The sequence below is a fragment of the Actinia tenebrosa genome, unplaced genomic scaffold, assembly GCF_029948245.1.
Source record: "Actinia tenebrosa isolate PJP-AT-01 unplaced genomic scaffold, QUT_ActTen_1.0 PGA_scaffold1__47_contigs__length_23844297, whole genome shotgun sequence".
Taxonomy (NCBI): domain Eukaryota; kingdom Metazoa; phylum Cnidaria; class Anthozoa; order Actiniaria; family Actiniidae; genus Actinia; species Actinia tenebrosa.
Window position 1 is genome coordinate 5516569 of NW_028292578.1, and position 16114 is coordinate 5532682.

Genomic DNA, 16114 nt, shown 5'->3' on the forward strand with positions numbered 1-16114 from the left:
TTGTTTTGGGAGACATCGTTGCCGTCAGAGTCGCGAGGCATGATACACTCTGAAATTGTGTCTCGAGCTGACAATGCAATGGAAAAATTGAGATTGCATTGCCAGAGCGAGAAAAAATTGCAGCGTGTATCGGCAGCTTTAGTGGGCATGTTGCAGAAAATTATTACATGTTTGGCAGGCTACAATTATTCAATGATTCGGAATTTGATATGATGAATTCGATCTGACGTTGCTGTATTTCTGGGAAACACATAAGATGTCTAACTAGCTTACTTAACAACTTCCTTGAGTTGATCACCAGCATACTTCATACCAGTCAATGCAATGTACATACGTAGAATCTCATTGGTACCCTGTAACACATGGAATAGCAACATATTATCATAATTTATTCATAATAAAATCATACATTAAGCATATTTAACAAAGCAGGTTGAGGCTCAGGCAGCCAATTAAGGAAGATGTGAAATCATCATTGTTGAGTACATTCAGCAACATATATGAACAGTAACCAGGGGCGTAGGCCTAGGCAGGGGGCCAGGCTTCCCCCCTCCCCCTTGTGGCAACAAAATAGTAGCTTTTTAGAATTTAGAATTTATGCCTGTTTTTTATGTTTTATATAGGTGGGTTTGGCACTTTTGGGGCTTAAATAAAATGGCATCTTTTTGAATTTGGTCCTCTTCCTTTGAAACATCCTGGCTATACCCCTGGTAACATCAGTAAACTATATTCCTAATATACGGTCTAATTACCTCAAAGATTAATAGGATCCGTGAGTCTCTTAGGAGTCTCTCATAGGGATAACTCTTCATGTATCCAAGACCTGTCAATGTTTTGTATTCAAATATCATGTTGGTATATTGACTTCATTTTATAAATATTAGAAAATAGAGTTTACTTTCATATTAGCAAATATCAAGATGGTTTTCCTAGTGGGCTAAGTGTGGTCTGTAATCATGAGCATCTAAAAGCTTACCATAACTAACATAACATACCATACTCATGTACATGTATAAATGAATTATTTGTCTACAAATAATATAGTTTTTATGTATTAACTCGAATGATTCAAATTTATCAATAGACTTGGGTGGAGGTATAAGGAGATGGTCAATAGCTAATATACCCCCTATAGGATTTATGTTGTCACGTGGTTTATGTTAGCATGTGTCAGTCGCGTGAAGTTGTCAACCAAGAAAGACTTAAATTAGCTTTATACTATGAGAGGAATTTACATAAAATAGCTTATGGCTAAAATAACCAGAAAAAAACTTTCATTTCTGCAAATACTGTTGATCTAATAGTTTGGAAAAAGCCTGACGAAGATGAGAGAGATTTACAGTACTGACCTCCAAGAGTTTGAAGCGCATCATTTATACCATTCCAAATACCCTCTGATCCATAAACCTGGTGATTAATACAGTAATAAGGGGTGGATGCATGTATATGATAAGAAAACAGCTGAGAAAAAGAATCTTTTTATAGAATTATGAATGGTTAACCCTTCTAAAGACAATCCTGGCAAAACTCCACTTTTTCACCTTATCACTTTTTTCTAAACTGGGCTCCCTGTGGTTCCAATTCTGATTCTGCTTGGGTTTTTTTTTGTTTTTTTGTTTTTTGTTTTTTCGTTTTTTTGTTGTTGTTTTTTTTTTTTTGTTTTATTTTCTGATTGAGGCCTTCTTATGTGGAAGCAAATTAAAAATTATCTGGGATTTTTCCTGGACTATGATTTTGGTATGTTTTTAGATAATTTTGTCTTTGACATACTACATATACAGGTGCATATTAAGCAGTTAATTGTTTCTGCTCTATGATTGGTTAATAATCTTTTAAACACCCATACCTTACACATAGCAGCCTCAACAGAAGCATCTTCATCATCAAGATCCATCATGGCACTCGTCATGTATGACATAGACTCTATTGTGTATTCCATTAAAGTCATACGTGCAAACTTTTCCTGAAACACCAAGTAATCAACATCAATAAATGTGTTGTAACAACTCTACTCCTAAATCTGTCATTGAATGATCATTCTTTCATCCCCCCCCCCCCCCCCCCCTTCTCTTCTCCCTCCCAAATATCAGGTCTCTTTTAGCTGAAATGTTGCTACATGCCGATATCTATAATTATATGGCTGTATTGTTTACCTGTATTTGTCCAAATTCACTGAGATTTCTCCCGAACTGTGTTCTTGATGTAGCATGTTCTGCAGCCATTCCTAAATACAATGTGTTTTAGGCATGAGTATTATAAACTTGATGAAAGAATTTTGGTCCATTAGCAGAAAGTATTTAATATATTGATGACTCAATGATGACTTGATGATGCTGATGACATGTTGATGATGATGACTCAATGATGATGGTGGTGATGATGACTTGATGATGCTGTTGACATGTTGATGCTGATGACTCAATGATGATGGTGGTGATGATGACTTGATGATGCTGTTGACATGTTGATGGTGATGACTCAATGATGATGGTGGTGATGATGACTTGATGATGCTGATGACATGTTGATGGTGATGACTCAATGATGGTGGTGGTGATGATGACTTGATGATGCTGATGACATCTTGATGGTGATGACTCAATGATGATGGTGGTGATGATGACTTGATGATGCTGATGACATGTTGATGATGATGACTCAATGATGATGGTAGTGATGATGACTTGTTGATGCTGATGACATCTTGATGATGACTCAATGATGATGGTGGTGATGATGACTTGATGATGGCTGATGACATCTTGATGGTGATGGCTAAATGATGATGGTGGTGATGATGACTTGATGATGCTGATGACATCTTGATGATGATGACTAAATGATGATGGTGGTGATGATGACTTGATGATGCTGATGACATCTTGATGATGATGACTCAATGATGATGGTGGTGATGATGACTTGATGATGCTGATGACAAGTTGATGATGATGACTAAATGATGATGGTGATGATGATGACTTGATGATGCTGATGACATGTTGATGATGATGACTCAATGATGATGGTGGTGATGATGACTTGATGATGCTGATGACATGTTGATGGTGATGGCTCAATGATGATGGTGGTGATGATGACTTGATGATGCTGATGACATGTTGATGATGATGACTAAATGATGATGGTGATGATGATGACTTGATGATGCTGATGACATCTTGATGATGATGACTCAATGATGATGGTGGTGATGATGACTTGATGATGCTGATGACATCTTGATGATGATGACTAAATGATGATGGTGATGATGATGACTTGATGATGCTGATGACATGTTGATGATGATGACTCAATGATGATGGTGATGATGATGACTTGATGATGCTGATGACATGTTGATGATGATGACTCAATGATGATGGTGGTGATGATGACTTGATGATGCTGATGACATGTTGATGGTGATGACTCAATGATGATGGTGGTGATGATGACTTGATGATGCTGTTGACATGTTGATGGTGATGACTCAATGATGATGGTGGTGATGATGACTTGATGATGCTGTTGACATGTTGATGGTGATGACTCAATGATGATGGTGGTGATGATGACTTGATGATGCTGATGACATGTTGATGATGATGACTCAATGATGGTGGTGGTGATGATGACTTGATGATGCTGATGACATGTTGATGGTGATGACTCAATGATGGTGGTGGTGATGATGACTTGATGATGCTGATGACATGTTGATGATGATGACTCAATGATGGTGGTGGTGATGATGACTTGATGATGCTGTTGACATGTTGATGGTGATGGCTCAATGATGATGGTGGTGATGATGACTTGATGATGCAGACACAATGATATTGGTGATGATAATGAATCGATGATACTGATGACCTCTCAATGATGACAACTCAATAATGATGACTCAATGACGAGGATGCTACTGCACTGCTGGTGATAATGTATGGTGATGATTATTATTTTGGTAGTGATGATGATGATGATGCTAACGATGCTGCTATCCCTGGTGGTGATGTTGATGGTGAATCTAACATCATGATGATACGGATAATAACTATTATCATCATCATGGTAATTAGGATGTAGATGACAGTAATCATAATGGTTTAAGTAACAGTAACAGTACCTACCAATAAGCTTCCTCAGACCCCCTGCTGCTCCAGCAGCCAATCCAAATCGGCCACTGTTCAGTATATTCATAGCAACCTTAAAATCGACAAGAATCAGCATTTAAGAGATTATACGCACACGATACCTATTAACAAGAGCAAATAAGACATCTCTTACCTTGAATCCTCCGCCCACTTCACCAAGAACATTTTCTAGAGGAATAGGAGTGTTTTCAAAGAATACTTCACATGCTGAAAGAGATATTGTATCATTATCATCATGAATCATCACCATTACCATAAGCAGCATCAGCATCATCATCATGAATCATAATCATCAACATCATCAGTAGTCATCATCATACCCATTCAATATTCACACTTATTACATATAGTGGCTTGATGAACCCAATAAAAATGACCGCTCGCCAACAGGATTGGCTTCATAGCTCAGTTGGTAAAGCATCACACCGGCATCACGGAGGTCATGGGTTCGATTCCCATTGAAGCTTGAAATCATTTTTTCAAGTCTTTCTTTACAGCGTTCGCTTAGATCGCTCATTCACTGTGATGATCAACACATCTATCATCATCATTTATCATCACCATAAGCATCATTATCATCATCATCACCACTATCATCAGCTCATCAGCATAATCATCATAATCATCATGATAATCATTACCACCATTGATATCATTATCATCATCACCATAAGCATCCTTATTGTTATTATCACCAACATCATCAGCATTATCATCATTATCATCACGATATTCATTACCACCATAAATATCCTTATCTTCATTATCATCAGCAGCAGCAGCATCATCATCACCATCATTACTCACTGTTGGAGCCTCTTATTCCTAGTTTATCTTCTGGTTTACCACTTGTCACCAAACCAAAATCTCTCTCTACGATGAAGGCTGTTATTTTGTCTTGTTTTTCTCCCTGGGTTACAGAAAATGACATTTGAAAATTGTCACCTCAAACAATTTTTTTATATTTTTACTTGCTCCATTTATCAATATCTATTCAGCCTGTTTATAGTTCAGTTACCTCTTTTCCTCTGAGAAGAAGAGCCAAGAATTTTTTTGGGGTGGATGGGGAGGGAAGGGAAGTAGTCCAGGCACTGTACCCTCTCCTTTTCTGCTCAGCTTTTATTTTTGGGCTTCCTGTGATCTGTGACACAGGAAGCTCAAAAACAAAAGTGGCAAAGAAGGGGGTACAGCACCTGGACTACTTCCCTTCCCTCACCCCCATTAGCATCTGGACTAGGAGGGAAGAGGCCAGTCACCCTATTCACCCACTCCCTCCCCCTGGGAACTCCACCTTCCTTCAAATTATTAATAGTTGATAAAACCCAGACGACATACATTTTTATCCGTCACTTCTGTTCTTGCAAATACAGTCATCACATCCACCCGTCCCGTACGTTGTGAGTCAGTGCTTACTGAAAGTTGTAAAGTCCTTGTAACCAGATGTTACTGACCTTTGTAAAAGCGATAAAGCTAGCGCCCAACCTCTTCTGGGTTTGCCGAATGGAACGCCTGTTGACCCCTGCAAATACTGTATTCCTTACCTTTTTACACAGCCTGTATTGCTAAAATCATCCCATATAGTTCGTGTTTCTGACAGATTTTGATCGCAGTTATATATCATCAAGGTAAGGTACTTCCACATTCGTACGAGAGCACACGATCGACACGTAATATACTCCAGTAACTACTGGCTTACAACACAGTACAAGACACGTAATACACTCCAGTAACTACTGGCTTACAACACAGTACAAGACACGTAATATACTCCAGTAACTACTGGCTTACAACACAGTACAAGACACGTAATATACTCCAGTAACTACTGGCTTACAACACAGTACAAGACACGTAATATACTCCAGTAACTACTGGCTTACAACACAGTACAAGACACGTAATATACTCCAGTAACTACTGGCTTACAACACAGTACAAGACACGTAATAGACTGCAGTAACTACTGGCTTACAACACAGTACAAGACACGTAATAGACTCGAGTAACTACTGGCTTACAACACAGTACAGGACACGTAATAGACTCGAGTAACTACTGGCTTACAACACAGTACAGGACACGTAATAGACTCGAGTAACTACTGGCTTACAACACAGTACAAGACACGTAATAGACTCGAGTAACTACTGGCTTACAACACAGTACAAGACACGTAATATACCCCAGTAACTACTGGCTTACAACACAGTACAAGACACGTAATATACTCCAGTAACTACTGGCTTACTACTCCTTATTTGGATTACGAGATGTATTCGTATCTTATTGATACATCGATAGATGCCTAAAGCTCTCAATAAAGAGAAACAAGAAATTTTGAATAAATACTGGGAAGATGGAATGACTTCTACCTCCCAAAAAAAGAAAATTGAAAAGGCAGCGAAAGATACGCTTTTAAGCCCAACAAAAGTCAAGGTGGGCAAAAAAAATTTTTTAATGATTTCATTATATGCTCAGCCTATGAGAAATAATGGCATTTTACGATTTTTTTTCTTTTCTTTTTTTCTATCATAGCAATGGATCGGCAACGAGAGGAAACGTCGGGGACAATCTAGACAAAGAACCTCGACAAGAAAGGCTCAGCCTTCGGTTCCGTGCAAAACCCGGAAAACCAGTGCATACTAGATGTTTAAGTCTGATTTTTAAAAATCTTCTTGTAAGGGCATTTTGTAACTTCATTTATATAAGTACAAATTCAGAGTGGAAACTACAACGTTACGGTTTAGGTTGTAAATTCGTTTTATATACATCATCATAAAAATTTCAATTTTTTAATATTTTGTTAAAAAAGCAAAGCATTGGACATCCCCAAGACGAAACCGGAATGATTTTCAGTCAGATATAAGTGTAAAAGGTGTGACAAAATACGAACAACAAAATCGTGCACCTTGTCGCACAACATAGAACCTTATCACCCCGATTTTTGTTGCGTCATTTTGTTGCACGAAGTAGAAGCTCTCTTTACTATTCTGTGTAACCAAGAAAACTCTGCGTTTGGGGTGGTAAAACGAGCAACATTTGTTCTGCAACTCGCGTATTTTGTTAATCGTATTACCTTATCCTATGGCTATTCATTATACTAGAATTAGGTTTCCAGATTGTGATAGGAATATAAACTAATACACGATTTTTGACCACTAGTGGGCAAGTCAATAGCTTTCAGAAAGTGTATACTTTTATAGAATGATAGAGTCGTTTTCGTATGAGTGGGAAACTTACGATCACGGTTTACGGTACGACTACGGCTACGATACGGATTTGACGTGTTCATCCCAATCCAGAATCGACCTTACGGCAACAATGATTGCGCGATACGGAAAAAGTACCGTATTCATCCGTATTCATCCAATCAGGAATCGAACTTACGATACGGTTAAAATAAGATACGGCAAGTCGGCCTAGTTCATCCAATCAGAGGTCATACTTACGATACCGCGCTACCCACGAAGAATTATTTAGCGGCACATCATCCAATCACAGAGAGGAAGTAAAAATTAACAACAAATCAGAATCGAGAATTACGATACGGTTACGATACGGCTGCAACAAGGACAAAAAGTATCGTAGCTGTCTCCCACTCATACGAAAACGACTCTATTGAAAAGACAGCGCGAAATTCGGCTTCCGCGCAAAGCGGTCTTCAACGTATCCTGATACCTTAACAAGCAATTTCTATTTCTCGGATTAATGCCTAGTAATTACTTCACTCAGGCTATAACTGCGCCCCAAAATACTCTTACTATCCAAAGCCTATGTTCTAGCTGCTATGTTCTTCCCTGTATGCGTAAATTGTTACGAGAGAAATTACGTACCCTTTTTAAGACAAATATAGATAATAATTTACAAAAAATTAATGCTACAATTTACAAAATGTCGCAACAATATCTCTTGTGGTCTCCCAAAGAAAAATAGCACCTGGAATACGACTTATGTCAAAAAATCAACCCCTATTTAAGACAAATTCTCGTAAATTCTATACCCTGTCTAAGACCGGTGGAGCAAAAACCCTACCCTGACTGGCGGCAAGTCCCCGTATAGCAAATATATGGGAGTATCCCCCCCCGGGTGTAGTCCCTATACTAAGTAGTAGATAATTAGTCTTTAAATACAGTCTCAACTTTATTGTAAAACTCGATCCCTGAGGAAGTCTTCAGAGTTAGACAAAACGCGTAGGAGAAGATAAAAGTTTTACAACCCATCATCAGTATAGTGCTGTTCACTTGTCCTCCTTTATACTTCTTTTTTAAATTGCATATCAACAAACAAAATTAAAAACAATTGTTGTATTTTTTGTTTTTTGTTTGTTTGTATGCAGAGGCTATATTTTTGACAAATTAAATAATAAGTTTTTTTTAAAAAATAAGGAAAATCGTCGATCACAATATGCCTTGTATATTTAGATTATAAAGCGCACACTCTATAACGACTTACGTACGAACTATATAGAGTGCAAAGAGTACTATTTCTGTGAAACCAGTTTAGTTTAAATTGTACAATTTTATACAACTTCTATTGTTTTATTATTTTCTATTGTACTATTTAGTAAATTTCACGGATATATTGCTTGCACTCTATCATGTAGGGTTTTAAATCAGTAATCTTCACTAAGACTCACTGGGCCGTGAAAAGTTGTAATTCAGTACTGAACTAATGAGTTCGTAATCATGTTTGTAAGCCAGCAACTTCTAGTATTGTAAAACATTTGATGTTATAGCCCAGTAGTTACTGCAATTGTAAACCATGTTTGTAAGCCAGCAACTACTAGTATTGTAAAACATTTGATGTTATAGCCCAGTAGTTACTGCAATTGTAAACCATGTTTGTAAGCCAGCAACTACTAGTATTGTAAAACATTTGATGTTATAGCCCAGTAGTTACTGCAATTGTAAACCATGTTTGTAAGCCAGCAACTACTAGTATTGTAAAACATTTCAATTTTTTATGTTGTGGATAGTTTCATGTTTTACCATATGATTTGTGTCTTAAACAGGGTATGGGTTTTCGAGAATTTTTTGTCTTAAATGGGGTCAGGTTTTAGGGGTTCCGGCGGGACACCCCCATCAGATCCCAGGCCAAGAACTCCCTTCGGGCTGCTAGGAAATCAATTTTAGAGGTTTTTTTAATTTTAACTGTTTCTTAAGTTTGTCATATAAATAAAGACAAAATAGACACTGAACTGTAAAAATATATTAATTTTTGATGATGATTATGATGATGATAATGACAACGATGACGATGAGGATGATAAATTTATCCTATAAAAGCTAATAATCTAATGCTTGTTTCTAGTGAGTGATATCGGGTGGGATTGAGGATTCGTAAGCAGATGCAAAGCCACTATCATTGTCATCTCTGAACAAGTAATCACCCTTCTCTTCATCAATAATATACTCTAAAGGGTTCAATACTTTAACATCTTCAGTTGGTCCACACTCATCCATCTCGTTCATCAAATGATCATAAGGAATGTTGATGCATATGCTATTTTTAAGATAATCATCGATGTTTGTAGGGATTGCTATGAGGGCTTTAAATGATTCTACTGAAAATAATAGATGTCTCTGACAGAAGTGCAATTTACGCAAAAGAACACTTCTTTGACCTGCCCAAAGAGTAATGGGAATGTCCGGCCTCCTTCTTAGAGTGACTTCATTTCTTTGTTCCAAGTCTTTGCATTCTTCGTAAAAGAAATGAATAATCCTGGACATCTCCTGGTTCAGCGTGCAGAGTTCTTCACCTGCCCTTTGGCAAAGATTGTATGCATCGATGATTTCTCTCTTAATGGCATCTGGCACTATTTCCTGGTCACAACTTTTGGGAGTACTGGTGTATAGGGAGGAACTGGCTACATTAGTCACTTCATCCCAAGAGAGAGTGCTCATAAAACGCCCATGCTCCTTCAAGATTTGAACAGATGCATTGAACTTTTTAAGCAGGTTCTTCAGGATCTTGCTTTCCTTTGTGACTGCCTTGGTGATGCGGTACGCTTGGGCTTGGCCATCTATAAATAAAAACAACAGTTCACACTAATATTAATATAAATATTAACAATAATGTTAATCGCGGGTAGGTGTGGCAGCAGCAGCAGTAGTAGCAGTAAGAGAAGTAGTAAATACTAAATTTATGAGGATGTAGACATAAAACAATAATGAAACAAAACAGGTGACCTGCATATTTCTTCACTAGGCTTAAAAGAAACCATCTTCTGCGGCCACTCATAAGTAGCAGATTAAGTGTAGACCTCGCAGAGGCTGCTTCACTGGCAACAAGTGTATTCTGGAACTCTTGATCAGTTGGCTTCCATCTCATTGGGATTTTATGGGCCTTTTCAATAGCAAGCAGTTGGTTTACTAGCCTGTAATGATTAAAATATCAAATACAATGTAATAGACCTCTTTAGCTTCGTTGTTTGTTCCCTCATTTCAGACCATGTAATGCCACTCCTTAAGCCTGGGAATTCATTCTTTCATGTGTAAATACTTTAAGAGATGAAGAAATCTCAAGGGAAATGATAATGACATGTGGTCTGAAATGGGCAATTTGCATGCAAAGATAAAGAGGTCTATTGGGGCACAGTGTATTGTTATTACAGTTATTATACCCACTTTCCCATATGTCTCTCACAGGATTCATCAACCTGCTGAAGGATAACATTTTCCCTAAAAAGCAAAAAATGAAGCAATCTTAAATCGAATGACATACATCCCTTTGTGATACCAAACAATAATTCACACCTCAATGCATAAAATTTGCGTAACAGCTGGAAGTACTCCATTATCCATTCATGTCCTTCTGGAAAAGTAACTGGAAATAGATTTTTAATGCAGTAAGTAAATAGAAAAAAATATATATCCTGCATGTGGGGTTTGTTACCTTTGGGAGCATTCTTGTTAATTAGAATACTCTTTTCTTCCTCCAGCCACTGCTGTATTACCTCCGAGGAAACAATACCTATCAATACAATATTAAATTGTAAAGAAATCCTTGATTTATTTTATTTCTATTAGGCCGAGAGGTCTTTCTTTTCTTTGAAACTGATATTTTGATCATAAAATACAAAGAAATGTATTGAGCGATGCGTGATGTTGAGTATATGACGTCACAGACTTCAAAAAAGAACCGTAAAAATATAATACTTTCGACCTGAATATAGCGATAAAACTTGATAACGTGTTTATTTAACCACTAAAGATTATTCTGAAGAAGTTCAGCTCAATTGAAGTTTGAGCGATTTTCGTTCAAGTCCCCCTTTAAAAATACTGGCTAAGATTGACAGGTGACCAATATATATATAGGTGCAATATATATTTTAATGTTATAAATAGAGTATGCTGCTTCATTTGATGTACATTACCTTTGTCATCAATCAAAGTTAAGGACAAATTGATTTGGTGGCCCATTTCAGCACAATCAGGATCAAAGCAGGATGTAGCAAACGTCTTTGTAAAAATGTATTGCTCCCACTTTCCATCCTTAGAACAAACATGCAGTATTTTACAGTAAGAGATTGAGTATGCAATTTGTTATACAAGATGCAATAGTCTGAAATTTACCTTCCATATCTCAGGGCAATGTAGAATATTCTCTGTACTGTGAAGGCATATACAACAGGATTCACACAGAAAAAAACCTGACGAACCACCACAATCAAGACATCTCAGTTGAGCTGTTTGTGCTTTGCACTTGCTGCATTCTTTATCAAGCTGCAGTAAACCTTCTCGTTTTAGAGAAACTTTAATTAAGTTTGCTCTAATTTCCTGCCAGTGCTTGACAGCACTAGCACTACTTTTTTCGTAGTGGGATGGACCAGGGTCAACTTCAACATTGAAGCGATCACTAGCGTCTGGCAAGTCTAGTATATCGTCAGCTGAAGATGAACTTGCCCCATCATCATCTTGTCGACTATTCACAACACCTTCTAGTATTCTCACGGTGCTCTTCACTCGTTTCACTTTTGTTTGGCCGTCCTCGTCAACAAACTTTTGATAATCTCGGACAATTAACTTCGATTTTCCTCTATTACAGCCACGACTGAAGAACATCACTCACAAAACGTTTTAAAGAATAAAATATCTAAGTGCTTTAGAGGCAAAAATAAAACACTAATTAAAAAATAAAAGACATATATAATGCGATAAAGATCAGGCGTTCCATTTGGCAAACCCAGAAGAGGTTGGGCGCTAGCTTTATCGCTTTTTACAAAGGTCAGTAACATCTGGTTACAAGGACTTTACAACTTTCAGTAAGCACTGACTCACAACGTACGGGACGGGTGTCACATCTGCCCAGCCACCATTTGAAATCCATATCTACAAATTGACAAAAGATTCTTAAGAATTTATAAACAGAAAATCAACTACATTCATGTACATTTTTGCCCATCAAATGTCTAATGTATAAATAAAGTTATTCTTATCCTTATTCCAGCTGCTTCGACACTCCAGTCACCTCTCAGAGGTACGGGTGTGGACATTTTCTGGAACTACACAGCAAGTTCTCCCCTTATTGAGGCATGGATATCTATTTTCTCAAACTTAACACTTTGCAATCTGACAAATCTTTCTTATTTCTTTCCTCTGCCATCCATATTGCAGCTACAGTGAATTCTCATTACCGTAGACATCCTTGGGACCATCACTTGGTGTATTGCACACATCCACAGTAGCAAGGGTTAATTAACTACAATCATTTCTCTGTCAGTATTTTTGGCTGGTTATTTTGGTTCTGTCTGCAAATAGTGAGTGATGTTGGCAAAAGTTAATTGTATATACCAAATAATCACAGAATCCAAACCTTCGATCCATTCAAAATAAAATGTTTGCCATCAGGGCTGAGTTTCGCTCTACTCTGTATCGATGCAGCATCACTACCACTGGAACAACATACAATTGAAGCAAAAATGAATGAATGAACAAATGAACAAAATACTCAAAGGCAGACTTGGAAAAATGAGTGGATCATAAGGTAGGAAGGGAGATGTATAAATGGGAGAGGGATGAACAAAGGTAGGTTGGAAAGAATTAAATTAACAGATAAAGACTGTTGGACAAAGTCAAATACCTTGTTGGTTCAGTAAGACAAAAGGCAGCAATATGCTCTCCTGAAGCAAGCTTGGGCAGATATTTCTTCTTCTGTGCTTCATTACCACATATCAGGATACCCTTAGAATATAACATTATTCACAATCATCATCAAATTTCCATTATCATTATCATGATCATCACTTGTGTAATTGATGTCAACCATTTATTATCAACATCATCATCTCTGGTGTCTGATCAACCATCTCATTGATGTCAACTATCATCATCATCACTGACCAGTGTCAATGATGTCAACAATCATCATCATCATCACCATGGTAATATTTAATGAAGCATCATCATCATCATCATCATCACTATCATCACTTTCATTAATACCAATATCATCATTATCATCTATGTCATCTATCATCATTATGATCATCCATTATCATCAACACTACCACCATCATCACCACCACTATCTTTATCATTATTTTCACCACCATCATCAATCATGAAAAAGTAATCCTTTTATCAACGAATCTAGAGAAAAGACTTATAAATGGATAGCCTGTAATATCTAGTTTACCTTGAGTCAACTTATCAAAGAATCTAGAGAAAAGACTTATAAATGGATAGCCTGTAATATCTAGTTTACCTCGAGTCAACTTATCAAAGAATCTAGAGAAAAGACTTATAAATGGATAGCCTGTAATATCTAGTTTACCTTGAGTCCAATAGACTGATGAGCCATTAATGTTACAGCAATACTTGCATCAACTGCAAATGCTTCAGCAACACGTGCATAACTTGTGTTCAGTAGGCCAAGTCCACCTGGAATACAAGCAATACTTAGACCAATTGCTATCTTCAATTCTTTCACGAAAATGATACCTCATGAAAATGGCTTGGGATACCTGTGGATAAGACAGGAAGCCCATGAAGTGAAAAATGCTAGTAAATAAACTAAAAAACCTACCATACTCCTCTGGAATCTGAAGACCAAATAAACCCAACTCCTTCAAGCCACTCATGACATCTTCTGGGATCTTCGCTTCTTGATCAATTTTTACAGAATCAACTGCAGTAGATAAACAATGAATGCGAGGATCAGATTTTTCAGATCTTATTCATTTTGATACCCTGAAACAATTAAGCACTTGTTTGATCTAAGGTTCTTAAACCATGCAACCAAACAAATGAATATATTAGACTAAAAACTTGTGACATCCTTACCTTGATAATTGTCTAAAATAATGATATAACTGATATCCATAATTATTGGTGATACTATGTTTCTTTATTTAGTTTCTGGTATATTTTTAACCTCTAGCCCAAGTTAAAATCCAATAGTCCCCTTCACAGTTCCCTGTGCCGTCTTGAAAGGTAGCCATGCCTTTGCATCAAAGCGAGTCAAACAGTGAGCTTGCAATGATAGAGACCTTTTTTTAACACCTTGGACAATTATTCACATGTCTCTATCATTTCAAGCTCACTGTTTGTCTCGCTTCGATGCAAAGGCACAGCTACCTTTCAAGATGGCACAGGGAACCGTGAAGGGGACTATTCAATCTGTGAGTTAGCTGTGCCCTGATCTGACCCCATGCATTTGATTTTTCACGGTAGATAAGATATTTGAAAGTCTTTTAAGGTTCTATAATGACCAGACTCACCTTTTTCCTCAAAATACTTTGTGACAGGTTCAACCAACATGTTGAGCATGTTACGCTGCTCTTGATCCAATGCCTCAGGATATGGGAACACTTTCTCCTGCAAATGGAAAAATAAAAGAATAGATTATGGGAAACGAAAAACAGGATGAAAAAACTATATTTATATTTTTATTTGATCTAATTTTAGTTATCAGACATTAATTATATTTAAAAAATATTTTCACTAGAAGAATTTCAAATTCAAAGAATCAAAAATTCTTATTCAAAACCAGCAAGTATGATCTTCAAAGCAAGTCAGTGCTAGTAAACATAGTGTATATGATGTGAAGATGAGAATATGTGGACCGCGTATATGATATATATGACCGTGTATATGATGTGGTTTAGCTATTAGATTAGTTAATAATAAATCCTAATTCCCGTTAAAAGAAAGAGGAAAGAAAGGAGGATTTAACTAGAAACAAATACCTTGTTAAATCGTCCAAGAAACAATTCCTTAGCAAAACCAGCTGAAAGTAATCTTGAAGTGTGAAGACGACATCGAGCAATAGACGGTCTAAAAACACCCCTAACACGAAGAAAATGTCTTGATAGGGTGATAGAAGCTGTCATTGTGAGGTTCTGTGGCTATAAAGGGGATTTTTTTTGTTATTATTTGAAATATGTTCAAATTTAGAGACGCGGGACAGAACTAGTACTACTTAGTCTACTAGTGACCATCAAGTACACAGGTAACCCATAAATACTTTACCTTGTAAACCTAATATAAACAATGAGTCTCGTTTTATTGACTACGTTTTATTTGGTTTTGATAAGTCTTTTGTATAGATGTCACTAAGGTTGAGAATGAAATAATAATTAACAAATAAAACAACTTTTTATCCGTACTCCGTCCAGTAACACCGTTCTCGACCCGCATATGATTCAAGAAATAGAAAACGCGCTTGTGCTGTGGGCAGAACACAGGAGAAGTGTTAAGAGAAGCACAGGTAAAATACACATTTAACCGTTATTTTGGATACGAATGACAAAAAAAAAATTGCGAGCGCGTGCTGTGTGTTCCGAAAGCACTTGCTCCCATATTCAGTACGTGGGGTGCTTAAACAAGTCCAGCATTATTGACCAGCCGAACTAAAGAAAAATGTAGCCAATCAGAATCGAGAACATTTGCAAAACTCCTTATTATTGATTCCCAGACCACTAAATGAAAAAAAAAGCATTTATAATCAGCGCT

General features: G+C 37.0%; 2 protein-coding genes across 4 annotated transcripts in view; both read right to left on the reverse strand.

Moving 5' to 3' along the window:
• Window positions 1-15605, reverse strand: part of LOC116301659 (complex I assembly factor ACAD9, mitochondrial) — a 19894-nt gene extending 4289 nt beyond the window's left edge. Inside the window, exons 1-16 of the mRNA XM_089032882.1 lie at window positions 15349-15605; window positions 14881-14977; window positions 14187-14288; window positions 13935-14041; window positions 13242-13342; window positions 12975-13053; window positions 12465-12490; window positions 5496-5541; window positions 4968-5070; window positions 4294-4367; window positions 4137-4212; window positions 2154-2224; window positions 1847-1963; window positions 1350-1407; window positions 753-823; window positions 274-353 (exon numbers count right to left, since the gene is read on the reverse strand). Of these exons, the coding sequence (XP_088889008.1) occupies window positions 274-353; window positions 753-823; window positions 1350-1407; window positions 1847-1963; window positions 2154-2224; window positions 4137-4212; window positions 4294-4367; window positions 4968-5070; window positions 5496-5541; window positions 12465-12490; window positions 12975-13053; window positions 13242-13342; window positions 13935-14041; window positions 14187-14288; window positions 14881-14977; window positions 15349-15492 (1352 nt within the window). The 5' untranslated portion in view covers window positions 15493-15605. The remainder of the gene's footprint in view (window positions 1-273; window positions 354-752; window positions 824-1349; window positions 1408-1846; window positions 1964-2153; window positions 2225-4136; window positions 4213-4293; window positions 4368-4967; window positions 5071-5495; window positions 5542-12464; window positions 12491-12974; window positions 13054-13241; window positions 13343-13934; window positions 14042-14186; window positions 14289-14880; window positions 14978-15348) is intronic.
• Window positions 9353-12446, reverse strand: LOC116308162 (uncharacterized). 3 transcript variants are annotated; one of them, XM_089032878.1, is made up of 7 exons: window positions 11735-12445; window positions 11536-11653; window positions 11055-11132; window positions 10916-10985; window positions 10787-10840; window positions 10349-10536; window positions 9353-10182 (listed from the first exon to the last, which is right to left on the reverse strand). In XM_089032878.1, exons 1-7 carry the CDS (start codon window positions 12221-12223, stop codon window positions 9467-9469), a joined length of 1713 nt encoding a protein of 570 aa, XP_088889004.1. In that variant the 5' UTR covers window positions 12224-12445; the 3' UTR covers window positions 9353-9466. The 3 variants fall into 3 exon arrangements, with proteins under 3 accessions (XP_088889004.1, XP_088889005.1, XP_088889003.1); XM_089032879.1 differs by lacking the exon at window positions 10787-10840 and having other exon boundaries at window positions 11735-12446; XM_089032877.1 differs by having other exon boundaries at window positions 10787-10985; window positions 11735-12446.
• Window positions 15606-16114: the final 509 nt, after the last annotated feature.

Coding starts and splice junctions, on each gene's coding strand:
- LOC116308162 (XM_089032877.1), bottom strand. CDS start 12,223: ATGTTCTTCAGTCGTGGCTGTAATAGAGGAAAATCGAAGTTAATTGTC. Junction 10,986..11,054: donor TAACAAGAATGCTCCCAAAG/GTAACAAACCCC, acceptor ATCTATTTCCAG/TTACTTTTCCAGAAGGACAT. Junction 10,183..10,348: donor CCTAGTGAAGAAATATGCAG/GTCACCTGTTTT, acceptor TTTTATTTATAG/ATGGCCAAGCCCAAGCGTAC.